This window comes from Chiloscyllium plagiosum, unplaced genomic scaffold (assembly GCF_037043375.1).
Source record: "Chiloscyllium plagiosum isolate Xiang-an unplaced genomic scaffold, Cpla_swu_hap1 HiC_scaffold_31, whole genome shotgun sequence".
Classification (NCBI taxonomy): Eukaryota; Metazoa; Chordata; class Chondrichthyes; order Orectolobiformes; family Hemiscylliidae; genus Chiloscyllium; species Chiloscyllium plagiosum.
The window spans coordinates 62,564,280-62,590,361 of NW_028270169.1; the positions used below are offsets into that span (position 1 = coordinate 62,564,280).

General features: G+C 49.2%; 1 protein-coding gene across 6 annotated transcripts in view; it reads right to left on the reverse strand.

The window, feature by feature from the left end:
- Window positions 1-26,082, reverse strand: part of LOC122564179 (protein CASP-like) — a 632,323-nt gene that overhangs the window by 52,218 nt on the left and 554,023 nt on the right. For 5 of the 6 annotated variants that reach the window (XM_087977575.1, XM_087977578.1, XM_087977576.1 and 2 more), the window contains one exon: window positions 6,298-6,562. The exons of the other annotated variant lie outside the window; for it this stretch is intronic. In XM_087977575.1, the coding sequence (XP_087833701.1) occupies window positions 6,298-6,562 (265 nt within the window). The remainder of the gene's footprint in view (window positions 1-6,297; window positions 6,563-26,082) is intronic. 6 annotated transcript variants of the gene reach the window in all.

Below are 26,082 nucleotides of genomic sequence, written 5' to 3' on the forward strand. Positions count from 1 at the left end.
GTCCTGCACTCTTCATTGAACTGTGGTTGATCCCCTGGCTTGATGGTAATGATAGGATGGGGAATTGCTGGACTATGATGTTACAATTTTGCAGTTGCTGATGGCCCACAGTCTTGAGTTGCTTGATACATTCAAAATTTAACCCATTCACCATGGCAGTATTGCCATGTACATGATGGAGGGTATTCTCAATGTGAGAATGGGACTTTGTCTCCACAAAGATTACATGGTAATTAGTCCAACCAATGCAGACATGGAAAGATGCATTTGCAATTGGTAAATTGAGGACAAGGTCAAATAAGGTTTCCCCTTTTGCTGGTTACCTCACGACCTGTGACAAACCCAGTCTAGAAGCAATGTCCTTTAGGACTTGCCAGCTCAGTCAGTAGTGGTGCTGCTAAGTCATTCTTACTAATGGACATTGAAGTTACCCATACGAAATACAGTCTGACCTCTTGCCAGCCTCAATGTGACGTTCAAGTGGAGTTCAACATTGGAGGGAGTACTGATTCATCAGCTGTGGCAGCAATATGTGCTAATCAGTAGACAGCTTTCTGACCCATTATTTGACTTGTTATCATGAGACTTCATGGAGTCTGAAGTCAATGCTGAAAACTCCAGGGCAACTTTCTGTATACTACTGCACTGCCACCTCTGACAGGTTTATCAGTGGCTCAGGATGTACCCAGGGTTGGTGTTAATGATGTGTGGGATATTATTTGTAAGGTATGATTCTGCAAGAATGACTATGTCAGGATGCTGCTTATTTAGTCTGTGGAACAGCTCTTCCAATCCCTCAGATGTTAGTAAGGAGCTCTACAAAGGGTTGACAAGGTTAGAGCTTTTGGTGCCTTGATTCATTGGTTTCATTTCTTTCATCTGACTTTGCAGCAGTTAGATGCAATTGATTAGTTCAAAGGTCATTTAAGAGTCAACCATATTTCTCTGCATTTGGAGTAATGCGGAGATCAGACCAAGTAAGGAATGCATGTTATCATTTAGTAGAGTTTGACAGGGAATAGATGAAGATCATATGTTAATTAACAAATAATAGGATGAGAGAAGGGTTTTTGTGCTGCAGTGACATGCTCATACCTCCGAGTTGGGAGGCCTGGAGTCAAGTCCCACCTGTTTCAGAGTAGTGTAACTGGGTGAGAATTTAACATGTATACACAGGGGACAAGTAAAAGTGTTGTTGGCATGAGAGAGTTAGAACACTCTGTCTAACCTTATAACCTCTGATGTTTTATGTGACATATATTTCCCCAAAGAACTTCAGTGAATTAGATTTTTTTTCAAAACAACAATCAAAAATGGTTTCAAGGTAGGGTTAGGGTTAGGGTTATTATTAGACTGGTTTTTAATTCCACATTAATAACTAAATCCAAATTGAACACAGTGGAATTCAAACTCATTTCCCCAATAATTAGCCTTAAGTCTCTAGATTATTCATTCAGTGACAACATCGCTATGCTCCCTAGGCTTCAGTTCCAGATTGTTATCTGTTCCAGAATGATTAAAAAGATGGGAAAGGTGCAATAGCTTAATACAGTCAGGGATACTTCATGTTCATGTACAAAACTGGCTTGATGGTAGGAGACAGAGGGTGGTGGTGGAAGCTTGTTTTTCAGACTGGAGACCTGTGACCAGCAGCATTTTACAGGGATCAGTACTGGGTCCATTTTTGTTTGTCATTTATATAAATGACCCTGGATAAGAATATAGGAAGCACAGTTAGTAAGTTTGCAAATGACAGTGAAGAATGTTATCTAAAATTATAAAGAGATCGTGAAAGATTGCGTCAATGGGCTGATGAGTGGCAGATGGTAGATTTAATTTACTTTAATTTACTTTGGTAAAACAAACACGGGCAGGACTTATAGAATTAATGGCAGGGTCCTGGGTAGTGTTGCAGAACAGAGAAATCCAGGAGTTTAGGTACATGATTCTTTGAAATTTGCATCACAGGTGGACAAGGGTAGTTAAGGAGGCATTCAGCACACCCGCTTTCATTGGTCACACTTTTAGTATAGGAATTGGGATATAATGTTGTAAAGGACATCGGTGAGGTCTCTTCTGGAATACCGTGTGCATGTTCTGGTTGCCCTACCACAGGAAGGATATTATAAAGTTGGAGAGGATTCAGAAAAGGTTTACCAAGATGTTGCCAGGAATGGAGGGTTTGATTTTTAAAACTAGGCTGGATAGGCTGGGACTTTGTTCACAAGCTTAGGAAGTTGGGGGGGGGGGGTGACCTCAGAGATTTATAAAATCATTAGCGACATAGATAAGATGAATAGTAAAGGTCTTTTCCCTAGGATGGGGGAGTTCAAACCAAGGGGCATATTTTTAACGTGACAGGAGAAAGTTTTAAAAAGGACACGAGGGGCAACTTTTTTCATACTGAGTGATTTATGTGTGGAATGAACCGCTAGAGGAAGTGGTGGATGCAGGTACAGTTACAGCATTTAAAAGAAATGTGGATAAGTAAATGAAGGAAGGATTTGGAGGGATAAGGGCCAAATGCAGGCAAGTGGGTTTGGTTTAGTTTGGGAACATGTTGGCTTGGACTAGTTGGACCGAATGGTCTGTTTCAATGTTGTATGACTCCAAGACACTGTGACTCTATGTAGACTTGAGTTAGCTAATGAACCAGGGAACTTTAGGCCTATCAACTTGACGATTATTTCTGAGAAGTTGATTGAGAAGATTTGCCTTTGCCTATTTAGTTTACAGCAGCACAGACTTAGAGGTGATGGGTCTACGAAATAACTAAAGGACTGTCTTACATTCCTATTTCAATCCAGTTTCATTTGAACAGATTGGGGAGCACGAGGGAACATAATGGAAAGAATGGACTTGAGCAATGAGTGGTTTGTCTGTTTCCAGACAGCAAGGACCCTCTGGAGTATGCTGTCACTTGCCTTCAGACAGAACCAGACCACTTTCTAATTGGGAGAAAGTGAGGACTGCAGATGCTAGAGATCAGAGCTGAAAAATGTGTTGCTGGAAAAGCGCAGCAGGTCAGGCAGCATCCAAGGAGCAGGAGAATCGACATTTCGGGCATAAGCCCTTCTTCAGGAATTGGGACATGTTGAAAGCATGATTATTTGGGGTGGGTAATTTTAGACCAACCAATCTTTCCCTCTGCATCAATTCTGCATGACTCATGTTCAGACTTACACCGCTCCCTCAACAAACACCACCAAAGCAGATTAACTCATCAAGAAGCTTAACATAAGTTTGAGGAACAACATTTCATTGTCTTATCAGGAACTTCACAGCCTTTACAATTATGAGCTCAGTAATTTCAAATCATGCCCTTTTTGATGGCATCTTCTGTCCATTAACATTTTGTGTATGTACACCATTTCTTTAATTTTACCATAACTATATTTTTTTAAATCTTGGAGCATTATCCCTGGACACAGAAGCAAGAGCTCGTGTTTCAGAACTGAGACAACTCTGTTTCTCTTTCCTTCTTTCCACAGTTGCTATGCAACCTTGAGTATTTCAAATACTTTCTATTTTTTATTAACTCAACATTATCGGTCCAGGTCCATTGCACTCTACCAAGTTTATTCCCCTCAAATACCAAAGTGCCTACTTAATTTCCTTTTGAAATTATTCACCATCTCCATTTCCAACATCCTTTTGGGCACCAAGTTTTTTTAGATGATTAGATTACTTACAGTGTGGAAACAGGCCCTTCGGCCCAACAAGTCCACACCGCCCCGCCAAAGCGCAACCAACCCATACCCCTGCATTTACCCCTTACCTAACACTATGGGCAATTTAGCATGGCCAATTTACCTGACCTGCACATCTTTGGACTGTGGGAGGAAACTGGAGCACCCGGAGGAAACCCACGCAGACACGGGGAGAACATGCAAACTCCACACAGTCAGTCGCCTGAGGCGGGAATTGAACCCGGGTCTCTGGCGCTGTGAGGCAGCAGTGCTAACCACTGTGCCACCGTGCCGCCCACTGACAGATGACCGCTTGCTGCAAAAACTGTCCTCACATCCTCCTGCACTTCTTGCCCAAAACCTTAAATCTGTTTCTCCTAGTTGATGTACCAATACCAATTCCACCTCCCAGAAACACCCATCAAATGTCTGGACAAAGATGCAGCTCTAGGATGGGCTCATCAACAACACAAGGACCCATGACAGGATACAGAATTTCTTAGGTGACAATCATTAGTGAATCATTGCTAACGATGACCATTAGCTAATGGGAACAGGTTTTGCCTATCCCTGCAAACCAGTAATAATCTCGTACACGTCTTTTTAATCACTTCTTTGCGCCATGGAGAACTAAGTTGAGTGTGGGGCACTGGAAAAGCACAACAGGTCAGGCAGCATCCGAGGAGCAGGAGAATCGACGTTTCAGGCTTTAGCCCTTCATCAGGAATGAGGCTTGCGGGCCGGGAGGATGAGAGATAAATAGATGGGGGGAGGGGTTGGGGGGCTGAGAATGCAATAAGTAGAGGAAGGTGGGGGAGAAGGTGATAGATCGGAGAGACGAGTGGAGCGGATAGTTGGGAAAGACAATGGACAAGTCAAGAGGGCACTGCCGAGTTGGAGGCTTGGGACTGGGATAAGGTGGGGGGAGGGGAAATGAGGAAACTGGTGAAATCCACATTAATCCCGTGTGGTTGCAGGGTGGAAGATGAGACGTTCTTCCTCCAGGCGTCGGGTGGTTAAGGTTTGGTGATGGAGGAGATCCAAGACCTGCATGTCCTTGGTGGAGTGGGAGGGGGAGTTTAGATTAGATTAGATTAGATTACTTACAGTGTGGAAACAGACCCTTCGGCCCAACAAGTCCACACTGCCCCGCCGAAGCACAACCCACCCATACCCCTACATTTACCCCTTACCTAACACTATGGGCAATTTAGCATGGCCAATTCACCTGACGTGCACATCTTTGGACTGTGGAGGAAACCGGAGCACCCGGAGGAAACCCACGCAGACACGGGGAGAACGTGCAAACTCCACACAGTCAGTCGCCTGAGGTGGGAATTGAACCCGGGTCTCTGGCGCTGTGAGGCAGCAGTGCTAACCACTGTGCCACCGTGCCGCCCACGGAGTTAAAGTGTTCAACCACGGAGTGGTAGGGTTGGTGCGGGTGGCCCAGAGATGTTCCCTGAAATGATCCACAAATTGGCGTCCTAACTCCCTGATGTAGAGGAGACCACATCGGGTGCAACACATGCAGTAGGTGACATTGATGGAAGTACAGGTAAATTTCTGTCAGATGTGAAAGAATCCTTTGGGGTCTTGGACGGAGGTGAGGGGGAGGTGTGGGTGCAGGTTTTGCACTTCCTGCAGTGGTAGGGGAAGGTGCCAGGAGTGGGGTGTGAGGTGTGGTGGTGGGGGATTGGTCTGACAAGGGAGACGCGGGGTGTGGGGGTAGTGGACTCTCTGAAACGCTGATAGGGGTGGGGAGGGAAATATATCCCTAGTGGCGGGGTCCTCACTTTCTCCAAGGAGAACAAACCACGTTTCTCCAACCTTGTAGTTAATTCTCTCATTCCTCGAGCCGTTCTTGTAAGTGTCCTCTGCAATCTCTCAAATGTCCTCGCATCCTCTCTGAAGAGTGGTGACCAGTACTAGTTGTGGCCTAACTGGTGCTTTTGTAAAGGTTTTATAAACCTTCCCTGCTTTAGTATTCAAAATTTCTATTTATGAAATCCGAGATACTTTGCTAATGGCTCTCCCAACATGTCCTGTGTGTTCGCGATTCTGTGTACTTGGATCCATTGGTCGGTGCTTAAACTTTTGAACTGTGCCATTACGTCTGTATTGTCACTCTCCATCTCTTTGCGAAAAATACATCACTTCAAACTTCTCTCTATTTGCTACTTGTCTCTCCATTCCTGTTGCAGTTGATTTGCACCATCCTCTGGGCTTAACAGTTCATTGGTTGTGAAGTATGTTGAGGAATCTGGAGATTGTAAGAAGTGCAATATTTCTTTACTTGATTATACTTGCTCCCTTCATGCCTCAATAGTGGCTCCTTGTAAATTTTCTGTCTGGTGTCAGAGTGCAGCTGGGTATTGTAGATCTGCCAGTATTAGGTGGAAATTACAATGCTCTCTACAAATCTCTTCATGGATGTCTTTTCTTTCTCTCACTTACACAAAACCTAGCTTTCCTGAAATGAACATTGATTATTGAGCCTTTCAGTGTGCACATTGTGCGAATTGTTGAATGCTTCTCATTCACTGACTTGCTGCGCTTAATATTAAGGGCATTCGTATTGAAAGTCAAGTAACAAAGAGGCACTCACCTGTAATTATGAAACCAGTTGATGACAGTGCTGGTTTTCAGATTCAACTGAGCAGCAAGTTCTTCTATAGTTTTTGGGGATGGATATGGCTTTAACTGGTAAGCTCGCTTCAAAGCTTCTTTCTCTTCAGGGGCCAACACCACCCTAGGCTTCTTCAGATGAACTTGTGGTTGGGGACTGGCGCTCTGACTGTAGTCAAGCCCAGCAACTGAAGAGTCACTACCATGACCGTCACTCACTGAGCTATGTCGGCGTTTCATGTAGGCTGAAACAAAAAATTAAACTTCCAGTTCATCTCATTGTTAAGAAAAAGCAATAGTTTAATTTTTTTAAAGAAAAAAACATATTAATCTTACAACTAAGTGTTCATCAAACATTCTTGGTTTTAAGTGAGTTTAGAACCTGAAGTTTCACCACATGGAAGATTCCTTAGGGGACTTGACAGGGTGGACGTGGAGACGTTGTTTCCTTTTGTGGGAGATTTCAGAACCAAAGGGAATAATCTCAGAATAAGAGGTTGCACATTTAAGACATGGGGAGGAATTTCTTCTCTATGAGAGTGGTGAATCTATGGAATTCTTTACCACAGAGGACTATTGAGGCTCGGTCATTAAATATATTCAAGACTGAGATACATAGATTTTTAATCAGCAGAGGAATCAAGGGTTATGGGGAAAAGGCAGGCAAGTCGATTTGAGGAATATCAGATCAGCCGTGATCTCATTGAATGGCAGAGCATACTGCTCGGGGTGGATAATCTACTTCTGCTCTACCATCTTACGGTCATTAGAATGGCATAGAAGTCATTCTGTGCCAGATAATAGTCAAAGGGAAGGAGGGTTCATTAATAACTCCATCGCCAGGTTAGTGGTTGTGCTGTGGAATCACAGAACTGGACAGGATCCTTAGGCTGGCTCTTTGAATAAACCACCCAATCAGTCCCACTTTCTTTGTTTCCCCAGAGCTCCACATATATTTCCTTTTCACTATAGTCAGTGGAAAATTGAGAAAAATATTTGAAAGGAGATCTTAGTTATCTATAAGAATAATAGGGTGGTTTTAGTAGGGGATTTTAACTTTATAAACATAGACTGGGATTGCCATAGTGTTAAAAGGTTAGTTGGAGAGGAATTTGTAAAGTGTGCACAAAAATATTTTCTGATTCAGTATGTGAATCTACTACAAAACTTGACCTACTCTTGGGAAATAAGGGAGGGTAGGTGACTGAGGAGCACTTTGGGGCCAGCGACCATAATTCTATTAATTTAAAGTAACGATGGAAAAGGATAGACTGCATTTAAAAATTAAAGATCCAAATTGGAGGAAAGCAAATTTTGATGGTTTTAGGCAAGAACTTTCAAATGTTGATTGGGGGCAGATGTTCGCAGGTAGAGGGACGGCTGGAAAAGGAAGCCTTCAGAAATGAGATAGCGAGTGTTCACGGTCAGTATGTTCCTGTTAGGATGAAAGGTAAGGCTGGTAGATGTAGGGAATGCTGGATGACTAGAGAAATTGAGGTTTCAATCAAAAAAAAAAGGAAGCATACGTCAGATATAGACAGCAGGGATCGAGTTAATCCTTAGAAGAGTTTAAAGGCAGTAGGAGTATACTTAGAGAGTCATAGAGATGTACAGCACAGAAACAGACCCTTCGGTCCAACTTGTCTATGCCAACCAGATATCCCAACCCAATTTAGTCCCACCTGCCAGCACCCAGCCCATATCACTCCAAGCCTTTCCTATTCATATACCCATTCAGATGCCATTTAAAATTGCAATTGTACCAGCCTCCACCACTTCCTCTGGCAGCCCATTCCATACACGTACCATCTTCTACGTGAAATAGTTGCCCCTTAGGTCTCTTTTATATCTTTCCCCTCTCACTCTAAACCTATGGTCTTTAGTTCTGGACTCCCCCACCTTAGGGAAAAGACTTTGTCTATTTACCCTATCCATTTCAGCAGTGCAAAAAAGGGGACACGAGAAAGCTTTGGCAAATAGGATTATAGAGAATCCAAAAGGATTTTACAAAACATTAAGGACAAAAGGGTACTAGGGGTAGAACAGGGCCCCTGAAAGATCAGCAAGACCACCTATGTGTGGAACTGCAGGAGATGGCTGATATACTAAATGAGTATTTTGCATCAGTGTTTACTGTGGAGAGGATATAGAAGATAAAGGGCGGCACAGTGGTTAGCACTGCTGCCTCACAGTGTCAGGGTCCCAGGTTCAATTCCATCCTCAGGCAACTGTCTGTGTGAAGTTTGCACATTGTCCTGGGTTTCCTCCGGGTGCTCCAGGTTCCTCCCACAGTCCAAAGATGTGCAGGTCAGGTGAATTGCCCATAGTGTTAAGTGCATTAATCAGAAGGAAATGTGTCTGGGTGGGTTGCTCTTCGGAGGGTCGGTGTGGACTTGTTGGGCCAAAGGGCCTGTTTCCACACTGTAGGGAGTCTAGTAAGGAATCTAGAATAAAAAAATTGGGGAAATTGCTACATATTGAAAAATGTCAATGTTACAGCGGTGGTGGTGCTGGATGGCTTAAAGTGTATGAAGGTGGATAAATCCCTGGGACCTGACCAGGTGTACCCTAGAACTCTGTGGGAAACTAGAGAAGTCATAGCTGGACCCTTTGCTGGGATATTTGTATCATTGATAGTCACAGGTGAGGTGCCAGAAGACTGGAGGTTGGCTAACGTGGTGCCACTATTTAAGAAACGTAGTAAGGAAATGGAACTATAGACCGATGAGCCTGATATCGGTGGTAGGCAAGTTGGAGGGAATCCTGAGGTGAAAAATGTGTTGCTGGAAAAGCGCAGCAGGTCAGGCAGCATCCAAGGAGCAGGAGAATCGACGTTTCGGGCATAAGCCCATCTTTAGGAACCTGAAGGTCAGGGTTTACAAGGACTGGCAAGGCAAGAACTGATTAAGAATAATCAACATGGCTTTGTCCGTGTGAAATCATGTCTCACTAACTTGATTGTGTTTTTTGAAAAAGTATCAAAGAGGATTGAAGGGAGAGCGGTGGACGTGATTATATGAACTTCAGTAAGCTATTCAACAAGGTTCCTCATGAGAGACTGGTTAGCAAGGTTTGATCACATGGAATACAGGGAGAACTAGCCATTTGGATACAGAACTAGCTTGAAGGTAGAAGACAGAGGATGGTGGTCGAGTGTTGCTTTTCAGACTGGAGGCCTATGACCACAAGGATTGGTGCTAGGTTCACAGCTTTTCATCCTTTATATAAATGATTTGGATGTGAACATAACACATATGGTTAGTAAGTTTGCAGATGATACCAAAATTGGAGGTGTAGTGGACAGCAAAGAAGGTTACCTCAGATTACAACGGGATCTTGATCAGATGGGCCAACAGGCAGAGGTTTGGCAGATGAAATTTAAGTTAGATAAATGAGAGATGCTGCTTTTTGGAAAGGCAAACCAGGGCAGGTCTTATACACTTAATGGTAAGGTCCTGGAGAGTACTGCTGAACAAAGAGACCTTGGTGTGCAGGTTCATAGTTCCTTGAAAGTAGAGTTACAGATAGATAGGATAGTGAAGAAGGCATTTAGTATGCTTGCCTTTATTGGTCAGAGTATTGAGTGTAGGAGTTGGGAGGTCATGTTGCGGCTATACAGGACATTGGTTAGGCCTCTTTTGGAATATTGTGTGCAGTTCTGGTCTCCTTGCTATTGTGAAACTTGAAACAGCTCAGAAAAGTTTTACAAGGATGTTGCCAAGTTTGGGGAGGGTTTGAGTTATAGGGAGAGGCTGAATAGACTGGGGCTATTTTTCCTGAAGCATTGGAGGCTGAGGGGTGAATTTATCAAGGTTTATAAAATCATGAGAGGCATGGATAGGATAACTAGACAAGGTCTTTTCCCTGGGCTGGGATGGGGGGTGGTGTTCAAAACTAGAGGGCATAATTTTAATGCAAGTCGGGAATGATTTAAAAGGGACCTTAGGGGCAACATATTCACACAAGGGTGGTGCGTGCATATGGAATGAGCTGCCAGACAAAGTGGCGGAGGTTGGTACAATTACAACATTTAAAAGGTATCTGGTTGTGTATATGAATAGGAAGCATTTAGAGGGAAATGGACCAAATGCTGGCAAATTGGACTAGATTTATCTAGGATATCTGGTCGGCATGGACGAGTTGGACCAAAAGGTCTGTTTCCATGCTGTACATCTCTATGACTCTATTTGCTAATTTACTTTTCAACTTTACTTGTGAATCTCCTTCCACCACACATTCAGATAGAACATTCTAGGTCATAACAATTCATTAAATCATTTCTTCTTAGCCTTTCATCAATTCTTCTGCACACCTAATTTTCATCCAACAACAAGGAATGAGCAATCCACTTCACGAGGCAATGATTCTGTGCTGCTGGCTTGAAGGAAATACAGAATCCACCCATAGAAAATTAGATGAATAATTTGCTGTTTAATATAAAAGTAGTGTCATAAAATTAACTTGCCCCTGTTTTGTAGCCTCCTGAGCCTAATTTCCCTGGAGACTCTCCTCCCCCAATACTGAACTCATTTCTTTGTCTTGTCTCTCTCTAATTATTGCTCATGCCCTCCCTGAGATTCTCAGTTTGTCCCTGAGGTTCACCTCCATTTCTCTCAGCTCCTTTCCATCTTAACTACCAACTAAGTAAATTCCATTCCTGATGAGATGATTAATGTTCTTGCTTTCGGGTGTATCATTCTCTTCTCAAATGTTGCTGTGGGCACTGCTCTCCTTAAGAAGCTAAGCCTTGACATATTTCAAATTAATGCCCCTTTCTTCAACCTCCCTTTCCTCTATGAATTCCTTGAATGTGTGTTACCTTTCAAACCCATGTCCATGTTTCCTGAAACTATTTTGAATCCCTCCAATCAGGTTTCCACCTCTGCAGTAGTAAAGCGACCAATGACATCCTATGGATTTGCAACAAAGGCAAATCGTTTTTTCTAACCAACAGGTCAGCAGCCTCTGACAGAGTTGATCATATTATCCCTCCTCCAGTGCCTCTCATGCTATGCGAGATGGCATTCTCCTCACTCCATTCTTATCTATCCAATCATAGCCTGAAAACTATGAGTGGCTTCTTTTTCTGTTCCTGCACCATTTCCTCCAGAGTCCCTGAAGGATCCTCTGGTCTCCTCTAAATTCAAAGCTATGTACTGCCTTTTGTTACGTGATCTGAGGACTCTGTGTTCATTTTCACATATATGCTGACTGGACCCAGTTTTGACTTACTTTCTCTCAACTCCTCCACTGTTTCTAAATTATCAGACTGCTTATTCAACATCCAGCACTGCATGAGCAAAAATGCTATGTACCGAAGGATTGGAAGACTGAAGCCTTTGCCTGTTGTTGCTTCCCCTACTCCATCCCTCTTCCTGGTAACTGTCTAAAGTTGACTCAGACTGTTAATAACCTCAGTGTCATACTTGAGCTCAACACGAATCTTCAAATGTTTAATCATACGATCACTAAGACTACATTGTTTCACTTCCATCACATCAACTAACTATTGAACCCTGCTTCAACTTCTATGCTTTGAAACTCTCATGCATGCCTTTGTTATCACCAGGCTTGGCTGTTGTAACAAAGGTCTGGATGGCTTTTCTTATTGCATTCCATAAACCTGAAGCCATCCTAAACTCTGCTGCCCATATCTTAACTGTCACTAAATCCCAATCATCACTAATTTGACTATTATACAAGCAATGCTCAACGAAAAAATTCTTATCTTTTTTCAAATGTCTCTATGGTCTCACCTGTTCCTATCTCTGTCTCAAAACAATACGAGCCCCAGAGATACCTGCATTCCTAGTCATCTCTGATTTGGATTACTTCACCAATAATGGTTGTGCCTTTATCTGCTGAGATCCTAAACTCTGCAATTCCCTCCATAAGTCTATCCGTTTCTCTACCTTCCCTTGCTCCTGCAAGACATTTCTCAAAATCCTTTTACTTTGAACAAGTTTTTGGCTATTTACCCTAAAAATCTATCTACGGGGCTCAGTGAAATATTTTGTTTGAAAAGCCCTGTGGGGTATCTCAGGATGTTTTATTAGTTAAAGGCATTATGCTGTTATTAAGCTAATAATTAAAAATATTCAAGGAGCAACTGCTGAGATCTACTCTGACATATTTTATGAGGAAGTAAATATAATTGGATGGGTAATCTTATTTACTACCTAAAAAACAATTCAGTAATTTAAAAGGCTTATTCTATAGTTGAAAGTCATTGCAATAAACAATAACAGTGTGCTTTATTTTTATCAGATTCTTATTAGATTCCCTACAGCATGGAAACAGTTCCTTTGGCCCAGCAAGTTCACACCGATCCTCCAAAGAGTAAACCACCCAGACCCATTCCCGTACATTTACCCCTTAATAATGCACCTAACACTGGGCAATTTAGCATGGCCAATTCACCTGACGCGCACATTTTTGGAATGTGGAGGAATCCGCAGCACCCAGAGGAAACCCATGTAGACACAGGGAGAACGTGCAAACTCCACACAGACAGTCGCCCAAGATGGGAATTGAACACAGGTCCCTGTTGCTGTGAGGCAGCAGTGCTAACCACTGAGCGACTGTGCCACACACATTAGATTCCCTATAGTGTGGAGACAGGCCCATCAGCCCAACAAGTCCACACCGACCCTCTGAAGAGTAACCCACCCAGACCCATTTCCCTCTGACTAATGCACCTAACACTATGGGCAATTTACCATGGTCAATTCACCTAACCGGCACATCTTTAGACTGTGTGAGGAAACCAGAGCAACCGGAGAAAACCCACGCAGGCACGGGGAGAATGTGCAAACTCCACACAGACAGCTGGCTGAGGCTGAAATCGAACCTGGTCCCTGGTGCTGAGAGGCTACAGTGCTAATCACTGAGCCATGCCACGTCACGGAAGCACGTTCTAAATAATCTTTATTTCTGTGTTTGCTCCTTAACAGGTTGTGACTAATCAGGTGTCACACAGGAACTGTTAAAGGAGTCCATATGAATAGGTCATTCATTGCAAGTGAACTACCAAATGAACAATAATGACTACTCAATCTAGACTATCAACTAAACAATGTCAGTACTACAGATGATTGTGAGATAAAATCATCACTGAATGCAATTTGTACTGAATTCCAGTCCCCTTCACATTACAGATCATGAAATTTTGTTCATCTTAACCTTCTATTATTTCTCCTTCATATTACCACCTTGCTTTTGGCTCAACTTTTGGTGCAGTTATCATGAAAACGTGAGCTGTCACACAGGTGTCAGAGTCCAGAGAGAGACAGGAGGTAGCTATGAGCAATAAATCTTATTAGTATTATTAGTTATGATTGTATTTAGTGGCAGAGAAGATTCGATAGGCTGAATGGGCTACTCCCAATTCTTGGAGAAAGTGAGGACTGTAGATGCTGAAGATCAGAGTTGAGAGAGTGTGGTGCTGGAAAAGCTCAGCAGGTCAGGCAGCATCCAGGGAGCAGGAGAGTTGACGTTTTAGACATTAGCCCTTCATCAGGAACTCCCAACTCTTGCTTGCATGTTTAACAAGACAACAGTTCATGCCTGTCAACTTTGATGTGCATAATCAATTCAAAATGTTTCTCTTCAGAATAATGATGCATACTAAGCAGATATAGGAATGAGATTAGTCACAGAGGAGGTATCTGAAATGACAATTAGCAAGAAAAGGTGAAGTAAAGTTCTAGAAGGTGGGGTCACAGAGGCAAAAGAGAGATATGGATACTAAGCAGTAAACCAAAGCAGTAAGAGTGTCAAGACGTTGTGCTGGAGACAAATCCAGTAAATCTCATATCCTCTTGACAATCAATGGTCAGTGGAAATGAACTTTAAGAAGAGTGGCAGATACGCAGAGATTATGGAAAAAAAAGAGATTATAAAGATGGTGAAAATTTTTCGGCATATCTGGTAATACTTAATACAATTTCCTAAATAATTCCAGGCTTAGAATGACTAAGTGTACTAGATACATAGGCCAGATGTATCTCTGATAGCAAAGTCATAACTGTGTACTATAACTCAATCATTAATTCTAAACTAGAGTCAATAAATCTGGAGTGATCATTTAATCAAAGCCCTTCAAGTGGAATTCATTGACATGCTTTAGCATCATACATGCCACATTAATAGACATATTACTGATAAACAATAGTTTTCTGTGTACTGGCCATACCAATGATCATTGTCATAAGATAGCTAAATGTTTCAAAAACTTGAGGCTAGAAATACAAATTGATAGTAAACTCAACATTTCTTGCCCTGCCCTAGGTGCTCTTGAAAAGCTGGTGCGGAGTCACTGGAGTTCCAAACATTAATCTTTCTAAAGTTCTAAAGAATGTGCAGGGAAACTCATAGGTCATAGTGTTTCCATGCACTTGCTATCCTTATCCTTCGAGGTGGAAAGTGGAAAGAATAGCAGAATGACACCCCAAAGCACCTATTAAAAATCCTATTTAATTAAAAATACAATGTGATGACCACAAAACTCACTGAATGATGATCTGGGTCTACTTTGCAAGCTTTGACCTTTCCTTGAATGACACTGCAGTATTAGCCACAGACACCATGAACATCTACTTGATCACTGTGTGAAGGGCATACATTAAAAGCTCAGCATTTTAACCAACAGCAGGCTGCCCTGAATAGCTCTGTTGTGATGAGATCTAAGCTCTGGCCATGGCTCCCTGAACAGTCACTCACATGTCATCCACCCACAAGCCAATTCTCTCTATAACAGCATTTTACAGATGCTCTCTGAAAACTGAGTTTCTGAGGTCTGTGGACTTCATAGAGAACCATTGCTATGCACAGGCTACAATTCATCTGCAACAAGTGCGCTACATAATGTATTGTAATATGCATTCTCCAAAACTCATAATGCAGCTATACATTTGCCCCAAAACCAATCAACATTACAAGTTATAATCAAATCGCAACATACAAGTGCTGTAATAATCCTGTATCATTCATATGAACTAAGAAAAGAATTATAGATACGAAGAATGTCATATCAGACTCAAAACATTAACTGTTTCTTTCTCCACAGGTGCTGCCAGATCTGCTGGGTGCTCAAACATTTTCTGTTTGTTTAATGTAGTTGTGAACTACATTATGATGCATGCATTTTAAAAAAAAATAGATTTCTCAAGGGCTACTTTGAATGTTGAAGAAATGAGAGACTCATTGCTAGGCATGCAGCCAAGAATCTCAAAACTGTTAAACCATTATCTTTCATTTACCCATCCGCACCCAGACACAACCCTTTGTCCTTCTCCAGTTGACTGAGCTCTTCTGAATCAGAAAATGATCCTGGAAAGCACCAGGATCAGAGGGACCTTGGAGTGCATGTCCATCGTTTCCTTAAGGTAGCAGGAAAGGTAGATACAGCGGTTAAAAAGGCATATGGGTTACTTGCTTTTATTAGGAGGAGAAAGTGAGGACTCCAGATGCTGGAGATCAGAACTGAAAATGTGTTGCTGGAAAAGCGCAGCAGGTCAGGCAGCATCCAAGGAACTGGAGAATCGACGTTTCGGGAATGAGCCCTTCTTCAGGAATCTCAAGCCATTCCTGAAGAAGGGCTCATGCCCGAAACGTCGATTCTCCTGCTGCTTGGATGCTGCCTGACCTGCTGCACTTTTCCAGCAACACATTTTCAGCTACTTGCTTTTATTAGACAAGGCATAAAGTTTAAGAGCAGTGAGACAATAAGATACAGGAGCAGAATTTGGTCAAGCAGATCTGCCTCGGTCTGGCTGATATGTTTCTCAACCCCATTCTCCTGCATTTTCCCCACAACCCTTAATCCCTTACTAATTAAGAACCTATCCATCTCTGTCTTAAATACATTCAATGCCTTGCACAGACCCATCACCATCTGCCTGAAGAAATTCCTCCACATCTCAATTCTAAAGGGTCATCCCTTCACTATGAGGCTGTGCCCTCAGATCCTTGTCCCTCCTACTAGTAGAAACATCTTTGCCATATCTAACCAATACAGGCTTCTCAATATCTAAGTTTCAATGAGATTCCACCCCTCAGGCTTCTGAACTCCTTCATGTACACACCGAGTTCTCATATGTTAAGCCCTTCATCCTGGGATCATTCTTGTAAACCTCCTCTGGACGTCTTCCCAGGTCAGCATATCCTTCTCTAGATATGGGACTCAAAACTGCTCATAATATTCTGAATGCAGTCTGATCAGAGCATTATCCAGCCTCTCTTTTCCTGGCTCTGGTGAAATGAAAGTTGATATTGCATTTGCCTTCCTAATTGCCAAATGATCTTGTATGTTAACCTTGAATCCTGAACTAGGTCCGCTTCGTGCTTCAGATTTCCAAAGCCTTTTCCCATTTAGAAAATAATCTACTGTAATAGCCCATTCTCCCAGCTTTCAAAGTCCTTCTGTAACCTCCCCATCTTCTCAACACAACCTGTCATTCCACCTACCTTTGTGTCATCTGCAAACTTAATAACAATGCCTTGAGTATCTTCTTCCAAGGGAGGTTATACTGAAACTGTGTAAAACATTGCTTAGACAACAGCCAGAGAATTGTGTACAGTTCTGGAATCTACATTATAGGGTGGGAGCAATGGCACTGGAGAAGGTGCAGAGGAGATTTACCAGGGCGCTGCCTGGGCTAATGTGTTTTAGTGATGAAAGGTGACTGGACAGATTGTGGTTGTTAACCTTGCAGCAGAAGGGGGACGTGATTGAGATGAATAAAATTATGAGGGGCATAGACAAGAAGAAACCTTGATGGAGGGATCAATGGCTATTTGAGGTTTACAAAATTTAGAGAAGGGTTTGAGGAAGGAGTTGATTTCACCCAGATGGTGATGGGAATCACTGCCAGTAAGGGAGAGACCCTCATAACATTTAAGAATTATTTATAAGTACACTTGCGATACAAAGGTGTACAAAGCTAAGGGACAAATGCTGAAAAATGGAATTACAATAGATTGCTGAATGTTTTTGATTGGCACAGACTCGATAGGCCGAAGTGCCTTTTCTTCTGTGCTGTAGGTCCCAATGAATCAACTGGACTTCTAACTTTTTCTATACATCAAAGTTTAATAAACACACACATACGCAACTCACACACACACCCACCCACCCCCACACACATACACAACTCACACACAGCCACACACACCCACCCACCCCCACCCACACCTACACAACTTTCACACACCCACCCACCCCCACACATACACAACTTTCACACACCCACCCACCCACACCTCTCACCCACCCACACCCACATCCACCCACACCTCTCACCCACCCACACCTCTCACCCACCCACACCTCTCACACACCCACCCACACCCACCCACCCACACCCACCCACACCCACATCCACCCCCACCTCTCACCCACACCCACACCCACCTCTCACACACACACACCCACCTCTCACACACACACACCCACACCCACCTCTCACACACACACACCCACACCCACCTCTCACACACACACACCCACACCCACCTCTCACACACACACACCCACACCCACCTCTCACACACACACACACACCCACACCCACCTCTCACACACACACACACACCCACACCCACCTCTCACACACACACACACACCCACACCCACCTCTCACACACACACACCCACACCCACCTCTCACACACACACACCCACACCCACCTCTCACACACACACACCCACACCCACCTCTCACACACACACACACACACACCCACACCCACCTCTCACACACACCCACCCACACCCACCTCTCACACACACCCACCCACACCCACCTCTAACACACACCCACCCACACCCACCTCTCACCCACCCTCACCCACCCACACCTCTCACCCACCCTCACCCACCCACACCCACCCACACCTCTCACCCACCCACCCACACCCACACCTCTCACCCACCCTCACCCACCCACACCTCTCACCCACCCACCCACCCACAACTCTCACCCACCCACCCACACCCACACCTCTCACCCACCCTCACCCACCCACACCTCTCACCCACCCACCCACACCCACCTCTCACACACACCCACACCCACCTCTCACACACACCCACCCACACCTCTCACCCACCCACCCACACCCACCTCTCACACACACCCACCCACCCACACCTCTCACCCACCCACCCCCACCTCTCACACACACCCACCCACCCCCACCTCTCACACACACCCACCCACCCCCACCTCTCACACACACCCACCCACCCACACCTCTCACCCACCCACCCACACCTCTCACCCACCCACACCTCTCACCCACCCACACCTCTCACCCACCCACACCTCTCACCCACCCACCCACCCACCCACACCTCTCACCCACCCACCCACACCTCTCACCCACCCACCCACCCACACCTCTCACCCACCCACCCACACCTCTCACCCACCCACCCACACCCACACCTCTCACCCACCCTCACCCACCCACACCTCTCACCCACCCACACCTCTCACACACACCCACCCACCCACACCTCTCACCCACACCCACCCACCCACCTCACCCACACCCACCCACCCACACCTCTCACACACACCCACCCACCCACACCTCTCATCCACCCACCCACACCCACACCTCTCACCCACCCACCCCACACCCACACCTCTCACCCACCCACCAACACCCACACCTCTCACCCACCCACCCACACCTCTCACCCACCCACCCACACCTCTCACCCACCCACACCTCTCACCCACACCTCTCACCCACCCACACCTCTCACACACACCCACCCACCCACCCACACCTCTCACCCACCCACCCACACCTCTCACCCACCCACCCACACCTCTCACCCACCCACACCTCTCACCCACCCACACCTCTCACCCACCCACACCTCTCACCCACCCACACCTCTCACCCACCCACACCTCTCACCCACCCACACCTCTCACCCACCCACACCTCTCACACACACCCACCTACCCACACCTCTCATCCACCCACCCACACCCACACCTCTCACCCACCCACCCACACCCACACCTCTCACCCACCCACACCTCTCACCCACCCACACCTCTCACACACACCCACCCACCCACCCACACCTCTCACCCACCCACCCTCTCACCCACCCACCCACACCTCTCACCCACCCACACCTCTCACCCACACCTCTCACCCACCCACACCTCTCACCCACCCACACCTCTCACCCACCCACACCTCTCACACACACCCACCCACCCACACCTCTCACCCACCCACCCACCCACACCTCTCACCCACCCACCCACCCACACCTCTCACCCACCCACCCACACCTCTCACCCACCCACCCACCCACACCTCTCACACACACCCACCCACCCACCCCTCTCACCCACCCACCCACCCACACCTCTCACACACACCCACCCACCCACCTCACACACACCCACCCCCACCCACACCCACACCTCTCAACCACACCTCTCACCCACACCTCTCACCCACCCACACCTCTCACTCACACCCACCCACCCACACCTCTCACCCACCCACCCACACCTCTCACCCACCCACCCACACCCACCTCTCACCCACACCCACCTCTCACCCACCCACCCACCCACACCCACACCTCTCACCCACCCTCTCACACACACCCACCCACCCACACCTCTCATCCACCCACCCACACCCACACCTCTCACCCACCCACACCCACACCTCTCACCCACCCACACCCACACCTCTCACCCACCCACACCTCTCACCCACCCACACCTCTCACCCACCCACACCTCTCACACACACCCACCCACCCACACCTCTCACCCACCCACACCTCTCACCCACACCTCTCACACACACCCCACCCACACCTCTCACCCACCCACACCTCTCACACACACCCACCCACCCACACCTCTCACCCACCCACCCACCCACACCCACACCTCTCACCCACCCACACCTCTCACCCACACCTCTCACCCACCCACACCTCTCTCACACACCCACCCACCCACACCTCTCACCCACCAACCCACACCTCTCACCCACCCTCACCCACACCTCTCACCCACCCTCACCCACACCTCTCACCCACCCTCACCCACACCTCTCACCCACCCTCACCACCCACACCCTCTCACCCACCCTCACCCACCCCACACCTCTCACCCACACCCACCCACCCACACCTCTCACCCACCCACCCACCCACCCTCTCACCACCCACCCACACCCACACCTCTCACCCACCCACACCTCTCACACACACCCACCCACACCCACCCACCCACACCTCTCACCCACCCTCACCCACCCACACCTCTCACCCACCCTCACCTCTCACCCACCCTCACCCACCCACACCTCTCACACACACTCACACACCCACCCACACCTCTCACACACACCCACCCACCCACCCTCTCACACACACCCACCCACCCACACCTCTCACACACACCCAGCCCACACCTCTCACCCACCCACACCTCACCCTCACCCACCCACACCTCACACCCACCCACCCACACCTCTCACCACCCACCCACACCTCTCACCCACCCACCCACACCTCTCACACACACCCACCCACACCCACTCCTCTCACCACCCTCACCCACCCACACCTCTCACCCACCCTCACCCACCCACACCTCTCACCCACACCCACCCACCCTCCCTCACCCACCCACACCTCTCACCACCCACCCACCCACCCACCCACACCTCTCACCCCCACCCCACACCTCTCACCCACCCACCACCCACACCCACCTCACACACCCACCCACCCACACCTCACACCCACCCACCCACACCTCTCACCCACCCACCCACCCACACACCACCCACACCTCTCACACACCCTCACACACCCACCCCTCTCACCCACCCTCACCCACCCACACCTCTCACCCACCCTCACCCACCCACACCTCTCACCCACCCACACCTCTCACCCACCCACCCACCCACACCTCTCACCCACCCTCCACCCACCCACCCACCCACACCCACCTCTCACACACACCCACCCACACCCACCTCTCACACACACCCACCCACACCCACTCCTCTCACCCACCCTCACCCACCCACACCTCTCACCCACCCACCCACCCACCCACACCTCTCACCCACCCACCCACCCACCCACACCTCTCACCCACCCACCCACCCACCCACACCTCTCACCCACCCACCCACCCACCCACACCTCTCACCCACCCACCCTCACCTCTCACCCACACCTCCACCCACCCACCCACCCACACCTCTCACCCACCCACCCACCCACACCTCTCACCCACCCACCCACCCCACCCACACCTCTCACCCACCCACCCACCCACCCACACCTCTCACCCACCCACCCACCCACCCACACCTCTCACCCACCCACCCACCCACCCACACCTCTCACCCACCCACCCACACCTCTCACACCACACCTCCCACCCCACCCTCACCCACCCACACCTCTCACCCACCCACCCACCCCACACCTCTCACCCACCCACCCACCCACCCACACCTCTCACCCACCCACCCACCCACCCACCCACACCTCTCACCCACCCACCCACCCACACCTCTCACCCACACCTCCCACCCACCCACCCACACCTCTCACCCACCCACCCACCCACACCTCTCACACACCCACCCACACCCACACCTCTCACACACACCCACCCACACCCACACCTCTCACACACCCCACCCACACCCACACCTCTCACCCCACCCTCACCCACCCACACCTCTCACCCACACCTCTCACCCACACCCACCCACCCACACCTCTCACACACACCCACACACACCTCCACCCACAACCCACCCACCCACACCTCTCACACACACCACCCACACCTCTCACCCACCCACCCCACACCCACACCTCTCATCCACCCACCCACACCCACACCTCTCACCCACCCACCCACACCTCTCACCCACCCACACCTCTCACACACACCACCCACCCACACCTCTCACACACACCCACCCACCCACACCTCTCACACACACCCACCCACCACACCTCTCACACACACCCACCCACCCACACCTCTCACACACACCCACCCACACCTCTCATCACTCACCCACCCACCCACACCTCTCACACCCACCCACCCACACCCACACCTCTCACCCACACACACCTCTCACCCACACACACTCTCACCCACACCTCTCACCCACCCACACCTCTCACCCACACCTCTCACCCACACCTCTCACCCACACCTCTCACCCACCCACACCTCTCACACACACACCCACACCACACCTCTCACCACCCACCCACACCTCTCACCACCCACCCACCCACACCTCTCACACACCCACCCACACCCACACCTCTCACACACCACCACACCACACCTCTCACACACCCACCCACACCCACACCTCTCACCCACCCTCACCCACCCACACCTCTCACCCACACCTCTCACCCACACCCACCCACCCACACCTCTCACACACACCCCACACACCTCTCACCCACACCCACCCACCCACACCTCTCACACACACCCCACCCACACCTCTCTCCACCCACCCACACCCACACCTCTCACCACCCACCCACACCCACACCTCTCACCCACCCACCCACACCTCTCACCCACCCACACCTCTCACACACACCCACCCACCCACACACACCCACCCACCCACACCTCTCACACACACCCACCCACCCACACCTCTCACACACACCCACCCACACCTCTCACACACACCCACCCACCCACACCTCTCACACCCACCCACCCACACCCACACCTCTCACCCACACACACCTCTCACCCACACACACCTCTCACCCACACACACCTCTCACCCACACCTCTCACCCACCCACACCTCTCACCCACACCTCTCACCCACACCTCTCACCCACACCTCTCACCCACCCACACCTCTCACACACACCAACCCACACCTCTCACCCACCCACCCACACCCACCTCTCACCCACCCACACCCACACCTCTCACTCACCCACCCACACCCACACCTCTCACCCACCCACCCACACCCACACCTCTCACCCACCCACCCACACCCACACCTCTCACCCACCCACCCACACCCACACCTCTCACCCACCCACCCCCACACCTCTCACCCACCCACCCACACCCACACCTCTCACCCACCCACACCTCTCACCCACCCACACCTCTCACCCACCCACACCTCTCACCCACCCACACCTCTCACCCACCCACACCTCTCACCCACCCACACCTCTCACACACACCCACCCACCCACACCTCTCACCCACCCACCCACCCACCCACACCTCTCACACACACCCACCCACCCCTCTCACCCACCCACCCACCCACACCCACACCTCTCACCCACACCTCCCCACACCTCTCACCCACCCTCACCCACACCTCTCACCCACCCTCACCCACCCACACCTCTCACACACACCCACCCACACCTCTCACACACACCCACCCACACCTCTCACACACACCCACCCACACCTCTCACACACACCCACCCACACCTCTCACACACACCCACCCACACCTCTCACACACACCCACCCACACCTCTCACACACACCCACATCTCTCACACACACCCACCCACCCACACCTCTCACCCACCCACCCACCCACCCCTCTCACCCACCCTCACCCACACCCACACCTCTCACCCACCCTCACCCACCCCTCTCACACACACCCACCCACCCACACCCACCCACACCTCTCACCCACCCACACCTCTCACCCACCCTCACCCACCCACACCTCTCACCCACCCTCACCCACCCACACCTCTCACACACACCCACCCACCCACCCACACCTCTCACACACACCCACCCACCCACCCACACCTCTCACACACACCCACCCACCCACCCACACCTCTCACACACACCCACCCACCCACCCACACCTCTCACACACACCCACCCACCCACCCACACCTCTCACACACACCCACCCACCCACACCTCTCACACACACCCACCCACACCTCTCACACACACCCACCCACCCACCCACACCTCTCACCCACCCACCCACACCTCTCACCCACCCACCCACACCTCACACCCACCCACCCACCCACACCTCACACCCACCCACAACTCTCACCCACCCACACCTCTCACCCACCCACACCTCTCACCCACCCACACCTCTCACCCACCCACCCACACCTCTCACCCACCCACCCACACCTCTCACCCACCCACCCACACCTCTCACCCACCCACCCACACCTCTCACCCACCCACCCACACCTCTCACCCACCCACCCACACCTCTCACACACCCACCCACACCTCTCACACACCCACCCACACCTCTCACACACCCACCCACACCTCTCACACACCCACCCACACCCACCCCCCCACACCCACCCCTCTCACCCACCCCTCTCACCCACCCCTCTCACCCACCCTCACCCACCCACACCTCTCACCCACACCTCTCACCCACCCACCCACACCTCTCACACACCCACCCACACCTCTCACACACCCACCCACACCTCTCACACACCCACCCACACCTCTCACACACCCACCCACACCCACCCCTCTCACACACCCCTCTCACCCACCCTCACCCACCCACACCTCTCACCCACCCTCACCCACCCACACCTCTCACCCACCCTCACCCACCCACACCTCTCACCCACCCTCACCCACCCACACCTCTCACCCACCCTCACCCACCCACACCTCTCACCCACCCTCACCCACCCACACCTCTCACCCACCCTCACCCACCCACACCTCTCACCCACCCTCACCTCTCACCCACACCCACCCACCCACACCTCTCACCCACCCACCCACACCTCTCACACACACACCCACACCTCTCACACACACACCCACACCTCTCACACACCCACCCACACCTCTCACACACCCACCCACACCTCTCACACACCCACCCACACCTCTCACACACCCACCCACACCTCTCACACACCGCCACCCACACACAGCCACCCACACACAGCCACCCACACACAGCCACCCACACACAGCCACCCACCCACCTCTCACCCACAGCCACCCACCTCTCACCCACAGCCACCCACCTCTCACCCACAGCCACCCACACAACTCTCATACACACACACACACCTACACACAAACGCGCAACTCACACACAGCTTTTAAAAAAGCTTTAATGCATACTGACCCTTCTAAAGCAGAAATTGTTTTTTAAAAATCTAAGGCAAACAGAATAAAATGGATTTTTAATGACAATATATTTTCTCCTGCACTGCTTTAAATCTTACTCTCAAAATAATATATTGGACAAATATAAAAGAGAAGAAAGTCCTTGGAACAGATTTTCTTTTCTTTTGGGTGTCACAGAAATACATTGTAAACAGGACAGCCAGACCCAAGAGAAGGATTTTAGATTAATGAGGTTTAAATTTGGGGAATCATTGAGACAACTTGACAAAATAATTTTTAAGTGTGAGAATGCACAATACTGCATTTTGGCCATGCCTTTTCTCTCTCTAGTTTGACGACTCCTCTCCAAGTTGTCCTCTTCCTCAGTATCTCTGCTTCTCCACCTCTCTCCCCAACATACATACTTTCTCCTGCTCCCTCTATGACACCATCAGAATTGCTTTACCTGCAGTGGAACGTGGTCTTCACTTATTGCTCTGCTGCTGCTGCTCCACCTCCACCAAATACATGTGACCCTCATTCCTGCCCTCATTGGTCCACCAAAC